This window comes from Aegilops tauschii, chromosome 6 (assembly GCF_002575655.3).
Source record: "Aegilops tauschii subsp. strangulata cultivar AL8/78 chromosome 6, Aet v6.0, whole genome shotgun sequence".
Taxonomy (NCBI): Eukaryota; Viridiplantae; Streptophyta; class Magnoliopsida; order Poales; family Poaceae; genus Aegilops; species Aegilops tauschii.
Genome location: NC_053040.3, coordinates 60,747,280 through 60,772,111, shown reverse-complemented (window position 1 = coordinate 60,772,111; position 24,832 = coordinate 60,747,280). Strand labels below are relative to the sequence as shown.

General features: G+C 47.9%; 1 protein-coding gene across 1 annotated transcript; it reads right to left on the bottom strand.

Moving 5' to 3' along the window:
• Positions 1 to 558: 558 nt before the first annotated feature.
• On the bottom strand, positions 559 to 24,194 carry LOC109747951 (disease resistance protein RGA5). The gene is made up of 4 exons (XM_073501011.1): positions 23,862 to 24,194; positions 23,028 to 23,602; positions 982 to 2,392; positions 559 to 891 (listed from the first exon to the last, which is right to left on the bottom strand). Exons 1-4 carry the CDS (start codon positions 24,075 to 24,077, stop codon positions 559 to 561), a joined length of 2,535 nt encoding a protein of 844 aa, XP_073357112.1. The 5' UTR covers positions 24,078 to 24,194.
• Between the last annotated feature and the right edge of the window lie 638 nt (positions 24,195 to 24,832).

Here is a 24,832-nt window from a genome sequence, read left to right as displayed (position 1 = left end):
GCGTATATGATAAGTTTAATGACCAATAGTACATTTTACTCTACTAGTAAACAGGAACCGCTTCATCCAGAAATATTAAATTTGAAGGCAGACCAGTAAAGCCCAGCCGCACTCCCCGTACTCCATGTATAGCACCTCGGGCGGACGTTATTCGGATTTCTTCGCCCCCTGGAAACTATAATATGAACCCACACTAATCAGTTAATAAGAGTTCGTCGTCAGACGAGTGGAAATTGAGTATTAAACCAGCCAGAACTAAGAGTTAGCATCTTGCAAAATTCCAAGAGCAATTTGCGTAAGCAACATGTTTAGCTTTCAGGTAACAGAAAGAAAAGAAACAAAGTAGATGAGTATGAGAGTTTTTATCGTACCTTTTTGGCAATGCACTTTCCTCTCCCATCTCCATGTGATTGCATTATGCTTTTTAAATAATAATGCAAATATCCAGACTTCCAGGATGCTTCTTGATAGCTTTCATGATCGCAGCCCTGAGTGCTTCGAATCTTTCATTCACTGGTTTAGGTTTAAAAGAAGTGCGGCGAACCCTAGATCGAAATGTCACCTTGAATACCATGAGGCTTCCCAGGTGCTCGATGCCGACAAGTAGATCATCATTTTGCTGCTCCAATTTGTTTTACGGTCACACTGTATATAGAGGCTCTGAAGCCTAGGCATGCCCCCTGCCTCGAAAGTGAGGCACAACACCCTATGGCTGAAAGTAAACGTCTTGAGATTTGGAAACTCTGAGCGGCGGATAATGATACCTTCTTCTGGGACATGATCTACTACTATGAGCTTCAGGTGCACCAGGACCGGCAGCCTGGCAAGAACCTCGGCACCATCTCTTGAGAGCGACATAACTTCTAGCTCTAAGCTGGCAAGCTGGTACAGCTGCGCAAGCCAATCTGGGACTTCAGAGAAAGGGCACTAAGGCAGGTGGAGTCTTCGGAGATGACGCGGCGGTTGGGACCAATTAGTTACGACATCAACACGGGGTATGAAGTCACCGATGATTAGAGATTCAAGCTTGCAGATGCCGAGCTTGCACAGGGAGGACAGTAAAGAACTATAATATGTGTCCATTTGGGCCGTGTCATTGTGATATGGAAATGGAAGACATAGCTCCAGCTCCATAAGATTGGTCAGCTCACCCAGACTGTTAATGTTCTCAAGATCTAGTTTCAAAGTAGCTAAAGAGCGAACAAATCTCAATTTGCCTATATCACCGAGCAGCTTTGTATGTTTAGGAACAACCAGATGCAACAGCGTCAAGGGCAACTCACAGATATCTAGGCTGTAGTCATCATATGCTTCAGGAACAATTTGAAGTGTCTGCAAATTCTGTAATCTTCGCAGTTCTTTCAGCAGTTTCTTATACCAAATGCCTACGATCCTCAAATATTTAAGTTGAAAGAAGTTGCCAATGGACGACAGATCGAAATGCTTAGCCATGAATTCAGAAACATCGAGATGCAGAACTCGCAGAAGTTGGAAATTGGAAAGGGGAGGAATACATTCAGCAGGACCCCAAAAGTTCAGTGACCTAGCTTGGGTCAGAGCCACTGTTTCCAGCCCGTGCTTGCATTCTGGATTTTTGACTTGGAGGAGTAGCCGACGAACTGGCCAGTAGCCTTTTGTGCTATGCAGATCATTCATTATAGTGATAAAGTTTTCTTCTCTTAACTTCAATATAATGTACTCAAGCATTATGTCATGCACTTGACAAGAAAGGACATGTCCGCAGTCATCAAACTCAGCTATTTGGATCATGTTTTTATTAATCAGCTCACCAAAGAAACTTTCTGCAATCACATATGGGTCACAACCATTCTTTCCAGTAACGAAACCCTCCGCTGTCCATCTCTTCAGCAAATCATCCTTCATAATTTTAGAATTTTCTGGGAAAATACCAAGATATAGCAGACATGTCTTAAGGTCCAGAAACAAGTCATTGAACCCAAGATTGAGCACATGTCTCATCAGTTCTAAACCAGGGCCTCCTTCCAATTTCAAACCTAGATAATTTTTCATCTTCTGCCAGATTTCCATTGAGTCTACCTCTTCATGAGTAGCCAAGATGCTGGCTACACTATTTATGGCTAATGGCCACCCTCCACATTTCTTTAAGATTTCATCAGAAGTATTCTTTAGTTGCTCAGGACAAGCATCTTCAGAGCCAAAAATTCTTCTATGAAATAATCTCCTTGAGTAGAGATCATCAAGAGGTTTGATCTTGTAAATTTGGCCACAAAAAGAAGAAGAACATGCCTGAGCTACACCTTCAATACGTGTAGTTGTTATGACTCTACTGCTGAGATTATTCTCCACAAACAAAGATTTAATAATGTCCCATGCTTGCGTTGTCCACAAATCATCAATCACGATAAGGTAACTGTCATACTGTTGAGGATATAACCCTTAGAGTCACCCGCCAGGAGGGGCCGGGTTACTCATAATGGTCATCACACGAAGCCCAGTACCGAGCTTGAAGACGGCGGGTCAATGATGGGCCTAAGACCCGGAGATGGCTTAAGGCCCGTAGTGATAACCGCCATTATGGTAGAACTTGTAGTGTAAGGCAAGAATAGTTGAGAGTCCGAGCCGGACACTCTTATGAGCCGACCGGGACTCTGAGAGCCGCTGGGCGTCAACCTTTCTATATAAAGGGACGACCCGGCGGCGGTTTAGGGACAAGTAAGATCTCGTCGAGAGCCAGGCATAGCGATTAAGCTCCCTGGTCATCGAAACCCTAATCAATACCACCTCAACTGGACGTAGGCTTTTACCTTCACGGTAAGGGGCCGAACCAGTATAACCCTCGTGTTCCTTGTCCCGTTTAACCCCTTTAAGCTTCCTAGCTGCGATGGCCCCACGACTAAGTCCTAGCTCGAGGACATCTGCCGTGACAATTCCACGACAGTTGGCGCCCACCGTGGGGCTGGCGCACGGTGGATTTGAGTTCTTGAAGGGCAGCTTCGAAGGGCTCAAGGGATACGCTGTGGGCCGGATGACCAAGAGTCGTCGCGGCAAGCTCTACATCGACGATGCAAACTAGGGCCCCGACGCCGGCTCAGTTGAGTACGCGTACCGGGTCCCCTTCGGCGGAATTCATGTCTTCATTGGCAAGATTGGTGAGCCGGGCCCTGAGCCGGATCTTTGCGCCGATCTCATCGAGTCGGCTCAGCGTGCACGACCCGCCCGGGTTCTACCTACCTTGAGGCATGCTTTTGTGGGATGTGTTCATGGAGGACTCTCTGAAGGGTCTGGATCTGGTGATGAGACGGCCGCTAGCTCTGACGGTGAGTCATCTACAGATGAGTCAAACTCGTTGTATCAACTTCAAGATGGCAGGCTCAGGGGCTGTTCCGACGGCGACAGTATTCCGGACCCTTTTGAGCCACCGAGCCGGGTTGGAATCTTCATGGCCGGTGCACAGCCTGTTCAAAACCCTGCCGCCGGGTCAGGAAACCCGGTGCCCTCGCCGGCTCAGGTGCTGATGGATCTCACGGACAAGATGACGGCCCTGTTGACCGCTACGGTTGACCCGGCGGATCAAGTCCAGCATGACGCAGAGGTGGCACAGTTAAAGTTGGATCTAGCAAAGGCCAAGGAGGATCTGGCGGCGGAGGGGATCAGGATGGCTGCAGAGAGGGCGGCTCTCGACGCCCAGACTCAGCTGATTCAGGCACAGTCCTTCCGGCTCACGATGGATCAGAACGCATCCAATGAGGTCATGACAAGGAGGCATCAAAAGGCCCAATCTCGACTCCCTCCGGTTTACGATCCTCGAAACCTCTTCAACACGCCAGGTGTAGGGTCTAGTAACCCGCCGGAGGTCATAGTGCCCGGGGCTGGGACACCAATTCAGCCCCAAGTAATGGGACCGCCCCGGGTGAACCCTGCCCCGCCTCAGTATGTGCCAATACCACCGGGTCATTATGCCAACCCGTTGGAAAACATGGTCGCCGCGGCGGCACGGCTGGCGGCTCTCGCAATTGACGGCGACTCTCCAACGGCGGTTGAAACCCGCCGGGTCAGGGAGCTCCTTTAGACAGCTCTGGCGCAGCAAGAGGCGTACTCTTACAACCGGGACAGGATCCATTCAACCCCTCGTCCAGGCCAGAGCCCGAGTTATAGCAGACACATGGTTTCGCCGACCGGCTCAAGTAACGTCCGACGCCATGACTTGCCACCTGGTCATGGCCCGGCTCATAACGGAGCCTTTCACGCGACAGACCAAGACAGAGCACGGCAAGAGGCGGAGCAGGTGCCTCAGTTGACGGCCTACCAGACACCCCCGGCTTATCCGACTGCTTCCGTCGATGTGGGTATCCCTACAAGGACTGGAGGTGTCCCTTGTTTAGTGCCGGCTCTCCGCAACGAACGTCTACCCAAGGACTTCAAAGGGCCTAGGAAGGTGCCTAATTACATGGCTGATTTACAACCCGCAACCTGGATCGAGAGCTATGAGATGGCCATGGAATTGCTGGAGGTCAGTGAAGCGGCGATGGCCAAGTACTTCACCATGATGTTAGATGGGACTGCCCGCACTTGGTTGAAAGGGCTACCACCGAATTCCATCGGGTCTTGGGCTGAGCTGAAAGCCCGGTTCATCCAAAACTTCAAAGATACCTGTAGGTAGTCTATGTCAATTGTGGATTTGACTAACTGTAAACAGCAGGAGGGTGAGTCTACGACACATTGGGTTCGCCGGGTCAAAGAGATAATACATTCATCTTATAAGATGGATGCCGGCTCTGCAGTCTTAATGTTGGAGCAGAATTGTCGCTTCCTGCCCCTGAAGATGAAACTCGGGCGGCTCAAACGTGACTGCAATGATATGGGTACGCTGATGGCGGCTCTCGTCAAGTACGCTGACTCTGATAGTACCAAGGACCCCGCTTCAGATGATGAAAGGACAGGGAAGGGAAGGAAGAACGGCAATGGCAAGGGTCCTCAGCATAACCCGGCAAACCAAGGAGGTAACAAGCGTAAGGCTGATGGCAGCATGGAGTTTGTGGCCAATGCCAACTCACAGGGTAACAACCAGCGACGTAAAGGGAGGCCACCTCCCCGAGCTGGCGGGTCAGGACCGACGCTCGAGCAGTTGTTGAATGAGCCTTGTCCAAGGCATGGCTCCAGGGAGAAGCCAGCTACTCATCTATGGAAAGATTGTGCCATCATGAAGGCCTTTAATAACTCCAACGCTTTTAATGGCAGCAATGGCCCGTGCGGCGGCTCAGGCGCCGGCGGCTTTCATGGCCCGGGCGGCGGCCCAAATTCTAATCCTCAGAATGTTCAAGGGGGCTTTAATCAGCAGTCCGGCCAGGGTCATCAACAGCAACAGGGGGGATACCAGACCAATCCAAAGCAGCTCAATGGTGGACAGTACCATGTGTTTACCACCAGTCTGTGTAAGTGAGATCAGAAGCTTCATAAGAGGGCTGTGAATGCTGTTGAGCCGGCGGTTCCACGCTATTTAAGATGGTCTGAGCAGCCTATTGTGTCGAGTAGGGAGGATCACCCTCCCCGGGTTGATAATCCGGGTGACTTGGCCCTGGTGGTGGCTCCTCAGGTGGGAGGATACAAGTTCACTAAGGTGCTCATGGACGGAGGTAGCAGCATCAACATCCTCTATTATGAGACTTTCCGCCGTATGGGTTGATTGATAAGAACCTCAGCCAGTCCAATACTGTTTTCCATGGCGTGGTGCCTGGTAAGTCGGCTTATCCAGTTGGTAAGATAGAATTGGAAGTGGCCTTTGGAGACGAGTACAATTACAGGGTGGAAAAATTGACCTTTGAGGTGGTCAAGATAAGAAGTCCGTATCATGCCATATTTGGGCGGCCGGCTTACGCCAAGTTCATGGCATGGCCGTGTTACGTGTATTTGCAGCTCAAGATGCCGGGTCACAATGGGACCATTACGGTTCATGGCAGCCGGAAGGTGGCCTTGGAGTGTGAGGAAGGCGATGCGGCTTATGCAGAATCTGTTTGTGCAACAGAGGAGTTGAAGTTTTACAAGGACAATGTTGACCCAACAGATATGACCTCTCTAAAAAAGCCGACTACGGAGCATGAGCCGGCAATGAAATTTAAGTCGGCTGATGAGACTAACTTGTTGATTTCGTTCCAGGTGATTCATCTCAGTAGTTTAGCATCAGTGCCAATCTGGATCCAAAATAGGAAAGCGCGCTCATCGAGTTCATCCGTGAGAATAGGGACATTTTTGCATGGAAACCTTCTGACATGCCAGGTGTACCTAGAGAACTCGCTGAGCACACCCTCAATGTTGATCCGAAATTTAAGCCGGTCAGGCGGTTCCTTCGGCGGTTTAATGAGGAGAGGCGGAAAGCCATTGATGAAGAGGTGGCCCGGCTCTTGGCGGCCGGTTTTATTGTTGAAGTTTTTCACCCAGAGTGGTTAGCTAACCCAGTGCTCGTGCTCAAGAAGAATGGCACCTGGCGGATGTGTGTGGACTACACAGACTTAAACAAAGCGTGTCCGGCTGATCCTTTTGCCCTTCCCCGTATTGATCAAATCATTGATGCTACGGCAGGTTGCGAGCGCTTAAGTTTCTTGGATGCTTATTCTGGATACCATCAGATTAAAATGGCAGTTAAGGACCAGGAGAAGACGGCGTTCATCACTCCCTTTGGAGCCTTCTGTTATGTGTCTATGCCTTTTGGACTCAAGAGTGCACAGGCGACTTATCAGCGTTGCGTGCAGAATTGTCTTCATAACCAGATTGGGCGCAATGTTCATGCCTATGTGGATGATATTGTGGTTAAATCCAGGGAGGAGGAAACCTTGATAGATGATCTGAGGGAAACCTTTGATAATCTGCGGGTCTACAAGATGATGCTTAACCCGGCCAAGTGTGTTTTTGGTGTTCCCGCAGGCAAGCTCTTGGGTTTTCTGGTTTCTCATAGAGGCATTGAAGCTAACCCGGAGAAGATCAAGGCAATCACCTCTCTGGCTAAGCCGGCGTGTATAAACGACGTCCAGTGCCTGGCGGGTCGTATCGCTGCTTTAAGCCGGTTTATAAGCCGTTTGGGTGAGAAGGCCATGCCACTGTACCAGTTGATGAAGAAAACTGATGACTTTATCTGGAATGATGCTGCTAATGCTGCTTTTGAGGATTTAAAGAGACAGCTGGCTGAGCCCCCAGTCCTTGCTGCCCCGGTTGACAAGGAGCCCTTATTACTGTATGTAGCTGCCAACACACGAGCCGTCAGTGTGGCTGTGGTGGTGGAGCGCAAGGAAGAGGGTAAGGAATATCCAGTTCAGCGGCCGGTTTATTACGTCAGTGAAGTGCTTATCGAGTCCAAACAGCGGTATCCACATTGGAAGAAGCTTGTTTATGGTGTGTTCATGGCAAGCCGGAAGCTTAAGCACTATTTTCAAGGTCACCCTATCACTGTGGTTAGTTCTGCCCCCCTTGGAGATATCATCCAAAACAGAGAGGCCACAGGGAGAGTGGCTAAGTGGGCTATAGAACTTGGGCCTCATGGTCTAAAATACGTGCCACGCACTACTGTTAAATCTCAAGCTTTGGTGGATTTCATCAACGATTGGACAAAGCTACAGGTGCCTGAAGAGAAGCCGGATAATACATATTGGACTATTCACTTTGATGGGTCTAGGCAATTGGAGGGCTCGGGGGCTGGAGTTGTATTGGCTTCCCCTAAAGGTGACAAGTTTCATTATGTGCTAGGTTGATGTTTCCTTGTACTAACAATGCGGCTGAGTACGAGGCCTTGCTCCATGGTCTTCGGATGGCTAAGGAGATGAGCATGAGCCGGGTAAGGTGCTTCGGCGACTCAGATCTAGTGGCTCAACAAGTATCAGGCAAGTGGGACTCCAAGGACCCTCTCATGGCGGCTTATCGCCGTGAAGTTGATGCCATTGCTGGACACTTTCAGGGTTACCAAGTAGAGCACATCGATCGTAGGAGGAACGAGGCGGCTGATGCATTAAGCCGGCTGGGCTCTCAGCGAAAGCCGGTACCGCCTAATACTTTCTTGGACATCCTGCATAACCCTTCAGTCAAGTTACCTACAGAAGGAGACTTGGCTGTCCCTGACCCGGAGGCACAGTTGGTGGCGGCTCTCCACATCACCTAGACTGGACAGTACCATACTTGGCATACATGACCCGGGGAGATTTGCCTGAGGACGAAACTCTGGCCAGACAAATAACCCGGCGGTCTAAGTCAATGGTTGTCATCAATGGTGAGCTGCATCGCCGCAGTGTTACTGGAACGTTCCAGCGTTGTGTTTCCCCTGAGGAGGGTCAAGAAATCTTACGCGAGATTCACGAAGGGGATTGTGGCCATCATGCCGGCTCAAAATCCCTCGTGGCCAAGGCTTTTCGTCATGGTTTTTATTGGCTGACGGCTCATGCTGATGCGGAGGACTTGGTCAGTAAATGTGATGGTTGCCAGAGGTTCTCGCGACGGGCTCATGTGCCGGCTCAGGAGCTGAGGATGATTCCAATTACTTGGCCATTTGCAGTCTAGGGGCTTGATATGGTTGGGCCTTTTAAAAGGTCCAAGGATAAGAAGACTCACCTCTTGGTGGCAGTTGACAAATTCAAAAAGTGGGTTGAAGCAGAGCCAGTTAGCAAGTGTGACGCAGCCACGGCGGTTCAGTTCATGAAAAGGGTGATATTTCGCTTTGGCTTTCCACACAACATTATAACTGACAATGGTACCAATCTGTCTAAAGGCGCCATGGAGGAGTTTTGTCAACGAGAGCATATTCGACTTGACGTTTCATCAGTGGCTCATCCTCAATCCAATGGTCAAGCTGAGAGAGCTAATCAGGAGATCTTGAAGGGCATTAAGCCCCGGCTTTTGGTCCCTTTACAACGGACGGCGGGTTGTTGGGTGGAGGAGCTACCCTCCGTGTTATGGAGCATCAATACTACTCCTAACAGGTCTACGGGTTACACGCCTTTCTTCATGGTTTATGGAGCGGAAGCAGTCCTCCCCAGTGACATCCGTCATGACTCGCCTCGAGTGGCGGCTTATGTTGAGGCGGATAATGAACAGGCGCGCCAAGATGCTCTTGACTTGTTGGACGAACAACGTGACGTGGCAGCGGCTCATTCAGCGATTTACCAACAAGACCTGTGCCGTTATCACAGTCGCCGGGTTAAGTCCCGGGTCTTCCAGGAAGGTGATCTGGTGCTCCGGCTCATCCAAGATCAAACAGATGCACACAAGCTATCCCCGCCTTGGGAAGGGCCCTTTGTGGTCAGCAAGAACCTGCACAACGGGTCATACTACCTTATTGACGTTCGGGAGCATAAAGATTCACGTAAGTCGGAGGAAGAGACCCGTTGGACGTGGAACATAGCTCATCTTCGGCCTTATTACACTTGAGCCAACGGTTCTCGTAATGTACATATTTCTATAGCCATGTATATATTATGTTAAATAATAAAGCAGGACCTCTGTCCTTTTCCCCTCCAAAGGTAAACGTGTTATTTCCATTACAACATCACATGGTCACTTGGAGGTGGATCCAGCTTACGATCGTATTCGAATCTAGCCGTAAGCAATATAATCACCTAGGGGCTTCCTGTTCAAACATAGGCCGTATTCGAACCAAAGAGAACATAGCTGTCGATACCCACTTGATTGGCAAAGTGCCGAGCTCATTGGGGAGTTTTCTTTGATCCTATTTGAATCATAGCTTAACCCCCTTTGGGAACCGACGTGGATCGTATTCGAATCAGCGTCGTTAAACAACTTTTAAGGTCATTTGGGGGCTTCCTGTTCAAACATGGGTCGTATTCGAACCAAAGAGAACATAGCTGTCGGTACCCTCTTGATCGGCATCGCCAAACCCACTGGGGGCTATATGATCGCATTCGAATCTTAGCTTAACCCCTTTGGGACGGGTCTCTGGTCGTATTCGAACCGGAAGCCCCTAAGTTTTGATTTTCTGATCTGCAACAAGTTCTTCTGGTTGTATCAATAGTGTGCATGGCGGTTCTTATTCCGCCGACTTAACTTTGATTCACGGTGCTAGTCACACACAATAAGCATTATCAAAACTGGTAAACCGGAGTTGAGATACCAACCTTATTATCCGGGTTACATAAACCGGAAGTATACTTGAAGGCCTGTAAGTATGCTATTCTGGTTACATCAAGGATATAATTGAGGACCAGTCTTTGGTGACTTAGATTCATATTCCGGGTTATATGTATGAGACTATGATTCTCAGTGCGGTAAGCCGCCTAGAGACTTGTGACTTGTTTTTCTATGCAGGATGGTTAAAGACAGCTATTCGAGCTTAAGGAAAATAAATGATCAATTATGACCCGGAGGAGTATAAGGAAGCAACTTCAATAGAGATAAGCATTCAACACGTGCACGATGGCACGACAAAGTTAAAATGTTTGTCCTACTCTATTACAAGACTCCCCGAGTCCAAAAGGTGAGGCATTGTTTAACAAGCATAACCATGGGCCGCCCAAAGAGTCAAGATGCTTGCTGAGTCGAAGCCTCCGGTTCATCCCTCTGCGCTCCTCCGGCTGTTCCCATGACCTGGAAGGGGGACGATTTCCAGTCAATGCTGCTCAAAGCTTCAAACTGAGCCTCCTCGTCAATTAACCCTGCCGGGTCAACTTCCGGGGCGAAGGTATGCTTACGAGTCGGCGGGACCAAGCTGATGGCTTCATAACGCGGAGTGGGGATCCTCTGATTCTCTGCGTCGTAGCCCGGCTGGTACTTGGTCAGGTCGGTGTCATTCCCAATCATGGTGGCCACCGGGCGCACGATCTTCACACAGGCAACAAAGTCTTTTTGGTCGAAGGGGGTGCCGTCTTCCTTTAGGCTGGGGTATCCAAGTGCAATGTCAGCCGGGTCTAGCTCTGGAAGGAAAGCCTTGGCCCGGCTCAGAGCAGCTATGGCTCCGGCTCTTGCAGAGGCCCGTCGCAGCTCTTGGAAACGCTGAGGAAGAACGGCAAGCCGGCGAAGTACGTCCGCCAGGTGAGTCGGAACCTCATTGGACAGGGCCACAACGGCCAAGGCGCGCTGTGACCCGGTGTAGAGTTGCTCCACCAGAGTGTACACGGCCTTCAGCTTGGTCAGCACGTTCTGATTGAGGTTGGCGCTTCTGGGGCCTGTTTAACAAAGTAAGATAAGCCGCTAGCAATGATGGGAGTTATGAGACATAAAGACTGTAAACTTGTTCAAAGTCTGCAGAATGACTTACCGAAGATTGCGGCGACCATCTGTGACACATGGCGCTTTAAGCCGGAGAGTTCGGCGGTTCTCTCCGTCAGAGCCGCCTCCGCCTGTTCGGCCCGGCTTACCAGAGCAGCCTTCTCTTCGGCCCAAGTCTTCCTTTCAGCTTCAAACTTCTTCTTCAGCTTCTCTTGAGTAGCAACACTGAATTTGAAATTTAGCGTTGGCCTTCCGGGTCTCAGTTTCCTGAGTCTTCAGGCGGTTCTTCAGCTCAGAGATATCAGCCTCAAATTTCTTGCAAGCAGCCTGTACAATTTCCGGGTTATAGTATGAATAGTTATTATGCAACTTTAAAGTCCCAAGCACTTTCCAAGCAAAGACACTTAGCACTTGGGGGCTAATGCATGTCGAAAGTTTCTATCTACAAATTACCGGTTCATGGAAGTAAGCCGGAAGTTAAGTCTACAACATATTCTATCATAAGTAGTAGACTTGGGGGCTAGTATGGTAAAGATGACTACACGGTAAGCAATAGAGTGGTACCTCAGACTTCTGCTGTATCTGCTTCACCATGTCAATCTCCAGGTCTCGGCTGCTATGCACTTGATTGACATAGCCGAAGATGATATCTCCGATGCTCAAGTTAGCGTAGTTGGTGATGTCCAGCTTGGCCCTGCGGCGCTCTAGCAACTCTTCCTTGGCAGAGCACTTAGCCAGCGCAGTGGGTCTCCCCGGCTCGACAAACTCCGTCCGGGTGATTACCACGTCCGGGTCATCGGCCGGCTGAGCCGGGCTGGAGATGTCCGGATTGGTAGAAGTCTCTATGGCTGGCTCGTCGGTTGGAGCGGTGGCTTCAGGAGCAGAGGCAGCTAGCGGCTCTTGAGCTGAAACCTCCGGCTCAATCAAGACCGGCTCTTCGACCGGTTTATTCTTCTTCGCCCTCTTGCTGAGCTTTGCTTGGGCACTGACAGGACAAAAGGTTAATACAAAAGCATGAGTAAAGATAAGCACAACAAGGGATGATCATCATTAGCCGGGTACGGTCTTGAAAGCCGGTAGGTTCGATTGCATAGAGTCACCAGAGGAAGGCGAAGTTTCCTGATAATTTGAATCAGAAGAATTGAGTGGTTGACGTACAACGCCCGCCAAAGGATGAAAAGGATATAGGTTGGAGATAACCTCGGTCCGGCGCTTCCTTGACGCTTCAGGTAAGCCGGAGGAGAGGTCTGCATCCTTGTTGGTCCGGGTGTGCCGCCGGCTCTCATGAATCTGTTGCTTCAAAAGAAATTGAGGATCTTGATAAGCTAAAGGATGTGAAAATCTTACTTTCCGGGTTACTCTTCGGACTTTCGGCCTTGGCAAGGGCTCCGAGTCGGAGGAAAGTGTTGTTACCTCTTCAGTCACCGGGTTACTTGCTCCGGTGTCATCCTGCTGATGATCAGTATCGATAAGGTGGATAGGAATAAACAAGAAACAAAACTAGAGCTTACAGATTCAGGGGTTACCTCTGACTCGGAGCTGTCACTTAGCTGAAGCAGCTCTGAGGCAGTAGGCCTGCTTCCCTTCTTGCGGGGGGCGGCTCTCCTGGCGGCTTTCTTAGCTTTCCTGGCCTTTTTGGCCGCCTCATGGTCATACTTGACCTTCCAGAACTTATCATCAGCCTGAAAAATACAATGAAGACTTCTTAAGGTTCAGATGAAAATTATCTAAGGAGAAAATAAGGTGTTCAGATCAGTGGCTTACCGCTGGGGCCGGGTTAGTCTTGCATAAGGGGCTTAAGCCGGTCCTCCCGCAGTCTGTCAAGCTCTCATTCAAGAGGGACTTGGTCATGTCGTCAACAACGTCTTCAGGTAGATCGTTGCGGCTGTGTCGCAGAGGGTCATCTTTCCAGCCCGTATAATCACACATTAAGCCGGGGCGGCGGCTTAAGGGGATCACCCGCCAAGAGATCCAGACCCGGACCAGATCAATGCCGTTGAGGCCATTCCCCAGCAGAGCCTTAATTTCGTTGATGGTGGGGATCAGAGGTTGACGCTCAGCTTGAGTTAGCTTATCCGGCAGGGAGTGACTTGGCTCCAGACGCAGGGCACGAAAGCCGGGCAGAGGGCTCTCGTCAGCCGGCGAAGTATCCTGGCAGTAGAACCAGGTCTGGTTCCAGTCCTTTGGATGGCTGGGCGGTTCAGCGTAAGGAAAGAGGCAGTCTCTGCGGCGTTGGATGGAGATCCCACCAAGTTCCAGGCTCGGCCCGTTGGCGCACTCGTTCTGGCGGTTCAGATAGAATAGCTCTCTAAAGAGCAGCAGGCTGGGCTCTTCTCCAAGATAGACTTCGCAGAATACTTGAAAGTTGCAAATATTTGACACGGAGTTGGGTCCTATGTCTTGCGGTCGCAGATCAAAGAAATTCAGCACATCTCTAAAGAATTTTGAGCCGGGCGGTGCGAAGCCCCGGCTCATGTGATCAGCAAATATCACCACCTCACCATCTCTTGGTTGCGGTCTCTCCTCCGACGGGTCAGGGGCACGGTAAGACATGATTTCCTTCTTGGGCAAGTAACCCGTCTTTACGAAATCAGCTAGAGTGTCGTCCGTGACATTGGATCTCATCCAGTTGCACGTGATGGGTGCCTTGGGAGCTTTGGGAGGCATTGTGAAAGATGAAGCCTATGACAAAAGGAAAATGTCCGGTTCAATTATAAGCCGGCAGACGTCTACAGTTTAATACTCAATGGCGGCTTATGAGGGGGGCCTAATGACATATGGTTAAGTGCATCGGGTTATCTAAGCCGCTGAAGGTATCAAGAGTAATTCAAATTGTCTACAGCTTTATCATAAATGAGCCGGAAAAATTTACGGCGCGTGGCTTCTTTTGAGCCGGAAATGTAAGCCGCCATAGCTCAGCAGATGCAATATTTTACTAAGTGTGGTGAAAACAAGTTTCACAGATCGCAGTAATTATTTTGGATCAAAACGGTCGGCTAAAGAGAAAATTTTCTAGACCTAGAACTGACGCAGAAGAAGTCTATGGATTCAGAATGGGATCTTATTTCAAACAAAGGGGATCTACTAGTGTCAAAATGGATGTGCAACAACTACCGCAGGAGCTCTGTGCTACTCTTGCATCGAAACATGACCATAGTGGCAGAACTATAGGGAACTCGCGAAGAACAGCAAAGAACAGCGAAGAACAGTGGAACCCTAATGCGGATCTACGGTGGAGAGGTGCAGGGACTTACAGATGCGGAGTTACGGCGGGGGTTCGTCGCGTTTCTCTGGTCACCTCAGATTGATGCAGCGGCCTGAGTTGGTGAAGATGAGGAAACCCGCGGCGGCGGAGCTCGGGCGATAGCACAGTGGCGAGAGGAGGAAGAAGATGGAGGCGACGAGTGACTGGAGGCTCATGGGCCGGGCTATTTATAAGGAGAGGCTCATAAGTGGGCGCGAGAAACGAGGAGGCCACGACGTGGTTATCTCGCCATAAAAACGCCTCGATTTTCGGGACGACAATTGAAGATAAGATCCGTTGCGGATATGGTGGAGTAAAAAATGGACTTAATGGAAGATGACGTCATGGCGGGTTACCAGAAACCCGGAAGATGACGTCACAACGGGTTATAACCTTCGCTCGACCATAAACCGGAAGATTTTTCTCTCTCAAAGGAATTGAAGATTGACATGAACTGGTTCAAATCAATCTGGGGCCTAATGTTGAGGATATAACCCTTAGAGTCACCCGCCAGGAGGGGCCGGATTACTCATAATGGTCATCACACGAAGCCCAGTACCGAGCTTGAAGACGGCGGGTCAATGATGGGCCTAAGACCCGGAGATGGCTTAAGGCCCGTAGTGATAACCGCCATTATGGTAGAACTTGTAGTGTAAGGCAAGAATAGTTGAGAGTCCGAGCCGGACACTCTTATGAGCCGGCCGGGACTCTGAAAGCCGCTGGGCGTCAACCTCTCTATATAAAGGAACGACCCGGCGGCGGTTTAGGGACAAGTAAGATCTCGTCGAGAGCCAGGCATAGCGATTAAGCTCCTTAGTCATCGAAACCCTAATCAATACCACCTCAACTGGACGTAGGCTTTTACCTTCACCGTAAGGGGCCGAACCAGTATAACCCTCGTGTTCCTTGTCCCGTTTAACCCCTTTAAGCTTCCTAGCTGCGATGGCTCCACGACTAAGTCCTAACTCGAGGACATCTGCCGTGACAATTCCACGACACATACCATATAAAATAAAACATGTCATGCTAAATACTAAAAAGGTGAAGTAGGATCCTAGTTCCTCACCTAAAGTGATGCTCCTAAAACAAGTTGAAATTATTTAATAAAAGCAATTAGTATAATTATAAGAAAAAAGACCAGCGGGGAGGATGACTAATTCTGCCCACGGGATTTGAACTCGGGTGTGTTTGGAGAGACGCTGCCGCACTCTTGCCACCGGGCAGGAGCCCATAAAAGAAACTTAACCAACCATCATTGTTATTATGCGTGTTATGAAGAACCTTGTGTGTGATGTTGGACCTTCGAGAAGACAACTATCATGAGACCTTCTCGGGTTTTTCTTTTCTTTCTGAAAGCCAATTTTATTCTGTGTCAAGGCTTTGCTTTAATTGACATTGTTTATATAACTAACGATATATGCCTATGTGCATTGGTCGATGTTGTGGCTAGGGGTTATTCACCTTTTTAGAAAATAAATAAATAAATAAATGAAACATTGACTACATATGTGACATTTATGCATGATTCAAGAAGTACTAAATTAATGGGCTCAATTCTAACAAAAACATGTTGCAGCTCTGTTTAAGTTTTGATTACTACTTTGATTAATTTTGACCTTGATACAAGTTACTCGTACAGTGCATTTCTTTACTAAAAATGGACATTTGTTAATTTTTTGTAATTTAACATGTCACACTTAATCCTACCTTTAAGCTGTTATATACTTGGATTACGCACCTTAACCTTGTTATATGAATATATGCTGATTGTGTTCAAGTCAGTTTAGGCATGAACAATGAATAATCTATATACCACTAATAAAGGGAGGTGTGTGTTTCTCTGAATTTTTGGTCCGTTCATCTCCAGTCTTATTTGAGGTGGTACTAAATTTTTTGTTCATCCACACATAAATAAATTTTTAGGGCGCTTATAGGCGCCGGCGCACCGGCCGAGCATTTCGGCCGGTCCAGCCCAGGCCATCGGATATGAGCCACGCAGCCGTTGGATCCAGGTAAAAAAATAGATCGCCCCCAACTTCTTCTTCCTTGGGCAGTCGCCTGGATCCGCATCTCCCGCTCGGGGAGCACGGCACCGCGCCTCCTGTCCCCTCCGGTGGTCGTCCCCGTCGTCAATCCCCACCCTCGTCGGTCTTCCTCGTCGTCGGCCGGACCCTGCCCTCGCCGCCCGTCGTCGTCGCCGGTCCCCGCCCTCGTCGCCAGTCCCCGCCCTCGCTGGCTGTCCTCGTCGCTAGTTCCCATGCAACAACTCCACCTGCATTGCAGCTCTTGACGGCGACGGTTGTGGCTCGGCCGCCGCCCCTCGCCATTGATGCTCGCTGCAGGAAATTATGTCGACGGCGGCCGTCAGTCAATCAACACCGTTTTACATGGATGTAGCAAAAAACTTCACCCGTAGTAGCAAAAAAAACTACGGTTGCAGCAAAAATCAAACACCGTCGCCGTCTTTCGCGAGGTCGCGACTCCGCCTTACATGGATGTAGCAAAAAACTTCACCCGTAGTAGCAAAAAACTTCACAAAAGGTTGCAGCTTTTTACTCTGCGGTTGCAACAAAAACACAGAGAGACGCCATGGTCGTCGTCGAGGAGGATTTTCTCAATCTCTGTTTGAAGCTTTTTCATCTGCGGGTTGAAGCTTTTTGTCAAAACGGTTGTAACTTTTCCTGTATTTCGTTGTCTGGTTGAAGCTTTTTTATCTACTGGATGTAGCAAAAACCTCCCACGGTAGTAGCAAAACCCTGCTACGGTTGCAGCAAAAAAATCATTGTCGTCCTCGCGAGGTCGTAGCTCTGCCTGATGGATGTAGCAAAAAGCTTTGCCGGTAGTAGCAAAATCCAACAACGGTTGCAGCTTTCCCTTGTTGTGCAGTGCCATTGAAGCTTTCTATGTCTATGGTTGAAGCTTTTTTCAATGGCTGTTGAAGCTTTTCTAGGTGACGGTTGCAACACTTGTATACGCGGAAGAATCCAGGCATGGCTGCAGGCAGCCATAGCGGCCGGCAAGGGAGCGCCTGGCCGCCGGCGATGGAGGTCGTGGTCGCCCAGTCGCAGCCCAGGGGGAGGGAGAAGGGGGGGAGGGGAAGGGGGGAGGGGATGCGCCCGCGTGAAGGCTTGAGGTAGGGGATGGATCTGGCCATGGCGGCAGGCAGCCATGGCAGTCGGCGAGGGGAGCCTGGCCGCCGGCGAAGTAGCTCGTGGTGGCCCAGTCGCAGCTCGGGAAGAGGGGAAGGGATGGGGAAGGGGTGGGGAGGGGGGGCAGAAGAAGAGGGCTTCCGCGCGCCCCGTGAAGGAGACGCGGGGAAGAGGAAGACCGGCCCAATGTTTCCGCCGGTGCCCCGGCCTCAAACGTTTCCCAAATTTTTAGAGGTGACCTTCAAACCGTGCAGTCAAGGGCCTCCTCCGCATCTTTTTCCCCTTTGATTGAGTCATAGAGGTCAATCCCCTAGATGGGTCAAGGAGCCTGCTCCGCATCCTTTTTTTCCCTTTCATTGGGCCGTAGGTAAATAATATATGCACAAAAATAAATTAGCATTTTCTTTGTAACCTCCGCTCTGAATAGACCGGCTGCAATTACATAAGCATGATGCGTTAGGCCCTGCAGGGCTTGAAAAAAATACCCACCAACTCAATAAGACGACTCCTATTATCATTAAATAGTACGACCTTGCTCTTAGAACCAAAACCACCAATTTATATACATCTTGGAGTTACCTGTTATCGATCTAACTCAATAAATCGGCTCGAGAATCATAAGCGGAGGACGAGGATGATGACGTGAGAAGAAGAGAATGAGTCCCGCTAAAGGAAGGATTTTTGTTTTTTTGCGTGAGAAACTTCCAACCTATTCATCTTTAATTATGACAGTACAAAAACAACTGAGGTAATAAAAATTACAACTAGGTCTGTAGACCACGTAGCGATGACTACAAACACTAGAGCGAGCCAAAGGCAGGCCGTAGTCATCGCCCCTCTCTCGCTGGAGCTGGGTGAACCTTGTTATAGTAGACAGTCGGGAAGTCGTCATGGTAATGCCGCATAGGACCAGAGCAACAACCATCGTCGATGAAAAAATTCATAGATCGAAATGATCTATAAACATCCAAATGAAGACGAACAAAGACCGGATCTAAACAGATCCATCGAAGACTAGCATTGATCGAATCCCGCAAGATCCAACAAAGCACACCTCCACATACCCTCCGACGATGCTAGACGCACCATCGGGACAGGGATAGAACATGGGAGATATTATTCCTATTGAGGGATATCTCCACCGCCACATAGCCCCAACCAGAACGGGTCCCTCCCGCCGGCGGGGGCTGAGGTCCTCCGCACCTCCATGGCCCAAAGGCCATCCGAGATGGGACGGATCGGTAGCGGTGCTGATAGGAGGAGAAAGCATTGGATCTTTTCTTGTGAAGGAAGGAAGAAATATGTTGTCTTATGTGGGCTAACTAAGTGGCGTGTAATTAAACGACTTGCTGCATGATTAAAGAAGGGATATTGGGATTCTGTAAGTTGTGCGTAACTAAATGGTGGTCGATGAAAGACTACATTGATGAATGTAAAGCAACTCCCTGGGGCACTAGCAGGGTTTTGAGTACCGGGCGGAAAATTCGGATAACGCCCGGTATTGGCATTTCTCTCTGCCCCATGAGAAAGCTGTGTACCAAGCAAAAAAAGTCAATTTTTTTGAAAATTCTGAATTTGAACGGCGACAGTATGGTCAAGTAGGACAGAAACTCTTGTAGAACATCTAAGTAGCTGTGGTCTGGTGGTTAATATGGCCCTCCCTTCCCGCGAGTTTGTGAACTACTTGATCTCAGTACTAATCTATTCCTAGCTCAGAAAAATTTGAATTCAAATTACGTTAAAAAAATTCAAGTGGTATTTCCTTGGAATTTTACAGTAACCTCCGTATCCGTGTTTCTCGCCCACCCTCGGTATTTTCTTGGGATTCGGTAGCCAAAACGTTGGGCACTACAGGAGCACTCCTCATGGTTTCTCCATGGATGCCGCCAAATAGTTCATAGTGGGGTACGTCACCAAGGGGGTGGAGCGCATGGCCGGCGCTTAAGTTGTGATTCTGAACAGCCTTGTACGTGCCTATCACCAGAATCGGGTTACAATCCTTTTTCATCTTACAACACATGAATCTTGCTAATCTCTTACTTAAAGCGGAAGGAAAAACTTCTGTCGGCTGGAGGAAAGAAGATCTTACTTAAAGCGGTTGTTCAAGCTATTCCCACCTAAACACTTAAAGCGGTTGTTCAAGCTATTCCCACCTAAACAATGTCGGTCTTTAAAATTCCTAAAAAAAATTGCAAAGGAATTATTGACATGATGGCGCATTTCTGGTGGGGAGATGAGGACAACCAAAGGAGGATGCATTGGATGGCTTGGTGGAAAATGTGTGTACCCAAGAACCAAGAAGGAATGGGTTTTCGGGATATCCATTGTTTCAATTTGGCTATGCTTGCTAAACAGGCTTGGCGTCTTATTGAGAATCCGGATTCTCTATGTTCTACTATTTTGAGAGTCAAATACTATCCTGACGGTGACTTGTTGAACACTGCCTGAAGAAGGGTTCTTCCTTCACCTGGCAAAGTATTATGGCGGGTGTGAGCTCCTTGAAGCGTGGTCATATTTGACGAGTAGGAAATGGGCAGAATATGGACATTTGGGAGGACGCCTGGATTCCAAATTGTGCAAACCGTAAAATTGTTACCCCTAAGGGAGGCCAGTTGTTACGGAAGGTAGCAGATTTGATTGATCCAATCCTAAATAGTTGGGATCTTCTCAGACAGACTCTATGGCCTATTGATGTTCAGCGAGTACTTGCGATCCCGATATCGCAACATGATATGTCAGATTTCGTAGCTTGGAATTTCACAAAAAATGGGATTTTTTCGGTTCGATCTGCTTATTTCGTGGAATGGGACCACCAATATGGGAACAAGTTATGACATATCAATGGGATGGGACGTACCACGGTCAATCCTATTTGGGCGAGGATTTGGAAACCTGCTTGTCCAGCAAAGGTTAAAATATTTATTTGGCGTACACTTCACGGCACTCTTCCGTGTCGTGTTAACTTAGCTAATAGACATGTGAAAGTCTCGCCTAAGTATCCTGCCTGCTCATCTGGGCCAGAAGACACAAAACATCTGTTGTTTCTATGTGACGTAGCAAAAGAAGTCTGGAGAAGACTAGGGATGGACGATATTATCGACAGAGCTTGTAAAATAGACTATGCGGGTGAGGCAATCTTGGAATATTTACTTTCATTACCAGATCAGGAACTATGTATTATGGGCACTTGTAATGTGCATGACATGATTGCCATATCAGCCTGGTACTTGTGGTGAGAAAGGCGCAAATTGGTACACAATGAGACTACTCAGAATGCACAACAGATATCCATGGGGATACGCGCTCTCACTGCCAATTTTGTTAATGCCTCCTCGCCGAAGGCTTCCATGAAAAGAGGAGGATGGTCTAGCCCCCCGACGGGATTTGTTAAACTAACGTTGATACTTCTTTTGACCACGGCCTTCTCAGGGGTACGATCGGTGCGGTCTTAAGAGATGACAAAGGTAGGTTCATCGGTGGGGGAAATGGTAAGATTGACTGGTGTGTAGATGTGTTGATGGCTGAAGCTTTGGCGCTAAAATTTAGCCTATCGCTTGTATAAAGGACGGGTTGTAATCGCATAATTATTAACTCGGATAATATGGAAGTGGTCGAGACCATGAACGAAGGAGGACGATCGTCGGGGGCAGCAATTGCAATTTTGATGACTGTTTTCACTTAGCTTGCGATTTTTCTATTTCTAGCTTCGAGCATTGTAATAGAGAAGCAAATAAAATTGCTCATGAACTTGCCAAGTTGGTTAGATTTTCCTTCATTTCTAATTGGCGCGAGGAACCACATAATGCAATTGTACCAATCCTCATAAACGATGTAATGATTATTTCTAATGAATAAAGCTCGAACTTTCTTTAAAAAAATTCTTGCTAATCTCTTACGCATTCATTTATTTCATGGGGAACAACATAAGCGGGATTTTATTGTGGCGGGTTTCTCAATTTAGCCAGTTTGAGATGGTACAGACGAACGCATTGCCGTTGGTTCCTCTTCTCGGTAGGACGCTTGACGTAACACTCTGATGTTGCGATAATGCCATTCTAAACCTACTTCCACTCCGGTGTGCCTCAATGCTCTGTTTCACCGAAAATAATCATTAAAAAATCACACCAACTGTATTTCCTTCCTTATCTTACATGGGTGTGTGAGGAGCTTCTCAACGGATTTGTGTCACAATTTTCCTTTAGGTAGCACACTATTTTTTCTATTGCCGGTAACATGTTTTATGGTTACCTATTTTGAGGTTTCTAAATATCTATTTTTTCTCTTGCTCAATGGAATCCTTGTTAAAAGAAAAACACTATTTTTTTTTGGCAACTTCGAAAACACTATTATTATTTTACTTTGACATTTGATATTCAAAAAGTAAATGATCATGAAGGACTATACACTTATGTGGTTACGATACTTTTTAATGAAAATTCTATGTTACTATTTAATATTCAGAAAATAAATGTTCAGAACGCACTATAAACTTATGAGACTACGAAGCTGTTTTTCATGAAAGTACTACGGTACTATGCATTATCACTCAATCATTTTGAAAATGTTTCTATATATATTTCAAGATATATTAGCATACATGAAAATAGTTGTGTCGAAATGGAAATCAAACTGCTCCACTACCTGGATTTTTTTGTTAAAACATATATCAAATAGCTGCATGTATAAAATGTCACGCCCTATGTATAACAAAATAAGCAGTGTATCCGGCAGTTCTCCCCCTAACAGATCAAGAAACATAAAATAATGGCAATTGTTCATACATGATTGCATCTTTTATTTTCTGATTTCATCACGTGATGACCTCTCGAGTAATATAATGTGATACTGCAGTATCACAAAACATATTGGCTTGGTGGTGCTAGATGATGATTTCATCTACTCATATGCATACATTCTTCAACAATATCATAAAACCATATTTGTTCGTAATATAGATTGAAAGAAAATATTATAACCAATCCGTGCGAATGCACGGGTTGATGACTAGTATAAATTAAATATATACTCTATAATATTGGTATGAGGTTAGTGCAAATTTTCGTATCACTTGAAAGGTTGTGATGAATAAAAAATGAAAAAATGCTATCCAACAATAATGCATGCCTATTATATATAGAAGCTCTGTGAATATTTGCTATCCAAAGGGGAAAAAGAACACTCATTATAAATTTCCTTTGAACATTTCTTTTTTGACAAGTAGTTGCTATAATTAAATTGGTCAAATATGTATCCTTAGTGAATGAACGACTCAGATTTTTTTTTTACGAGGAACCATCTCAAGGGAGAAAAGAAACTACCTAGATAAGCAAATCTAGTTCGTACTTCGTAGGATATGATTGTGGACCACCATACACAATCAGGCTGCACTAAGCAAATCTTTGGAGATTTATACTCCGTTGTCAATCTGAAATAGTCATAAGAGCTGAGCATACCTTCGGTTTTCCATATTTGTCCGGAGGATATCGATGAGTTCTGCCTCATCAGCTCCTGGAGCCCCAGAGTGCAGTAACTCTTTGACCATCTTCCGCAAAATCTCGATAATATTGGGATTTTGAGACATCGATATAAAAGCCGTGCAGTGAAATTGACTTTTGATACTATCATAAACTTGCTTGACGAGAGTTGTCTTGCCCATGCCTCCAAATCCAACAACAGATACCACTTTAAGTTGCTGCGCATCCTCTTCCTTCTGCAACAATTCGATGAGCATCTCCTTTGGGCCATCTATGCCTACAAGGCTGTTGGGTCCGGGATAGAGTGCCGTAACACGAGGGTCAATGGCCACATGGTCCTGAGGCCGACCACTGTGGTCATGAAACTCAAGCCGAACGCGGCAATCGCTTACTTCCCGCACCCGAGCCTTGAGTTCTTCAATCCGGACGGCAATCTTGAAGCGCGCCTTGAGCTTCCTAAGCCTGCGCAGACGCCCAGCCTTAGCATCACCGCCGTCGAGCTCACTTGTGAAGATGTCGATGCAGTCTTCCATGTCATATGATAGCTCACGCACCTGTTTCAAGCAAGATCTTGCTGTGGTTACACATCTACTTCTACTAGCTTCAAGACCTGGATCGATACAACATAATGTGTACTAGCATACATTCTCTCCCTGGTCTGTATAGTTGTGCATTTCAGATTTTCACTCTTATATACTCCCTCCGATTCATAATATTTGTATTACGAATCGGAGGGAGTACTACATAATAAGGATCGTTTCCTACTGTTTTCCTGTCAAAAGAAAAAAAGAAAAAAAAAGATTGCACACTCACCTTGTCACGCCAGTCCTTCTGCTGAACATCGAGCTTCTCCGCCCCGGCCATCTTCACGAGCAGAGCGTTCATGCTTCTCATCTCATCTCTCAGGGAGGAGATCTGCTTCTTCACACGTCTGCACAGCTTGTACTTGGTCTCCAGCAAGGTGACGAGCTTGGGGAGGAGCGTTTTCATCGCTCCTGTCACGGCGCTCGCCGCCATCACCCCCTCCATCGGTGGGAGGATCTCCTTTGCCACTGCCAAGCAAGAGCGGTGGAGGAGACACAGTATACTAGGAGGTTTCGGGAGGAAGAAGCAGAGTGGTTGTATGGTGGAGAGAGCACCGACGTTGGTCAGTTTGATGCAGCGGCAGTATGCAAGAAGCCACGGATGGTAGAAAAGCACGACACCAACAGTGCAACGCAATAATGCTTCTGTCCAACCTGACGTTAGGAAAGACTTGGCTGCAAGATTCACTACCGCGCGCGTGATATATGGCAGGCCATATGCAAAAGCTGACAGCATTCAGCACGACTAGACCCATCAAGATTCCGACGATAACAATGTGCTTGTAACATTTCTCGTAACCGTGCAGCCTGTAACACATTATACAGCGGCGTAGGGCATCGTCCTTTTTACCTGTTTTTTTTTCAGAGCACAAACACATAATAGGGTTAATTATCCTTCTGCCCTTAGTGGTATCCATGTGCTCAGTTTTGCCCTCAGATACGAATTGTGCTCAGTTTTGCCCTTAGTCCATGCACAGCTACTATGACGAGGCCAAACGGCCAGATTTGAGTCCATTCCGTCCGCCGGCGTTAGTGGTTGTGGGTCCGGAGCTTACACGTGGGGCCGCGTGGACGTGGGTCTGGAGCTGACATGTGGGCCCGTGCAACAAAATTCCCAAAATCCCCAGTGGTTTCCGCGTCGATGCCCACTCTGCCCATCCGCCGGCTGGCTGTCCTGCGCCACCGCCGCCACCTGCGCCG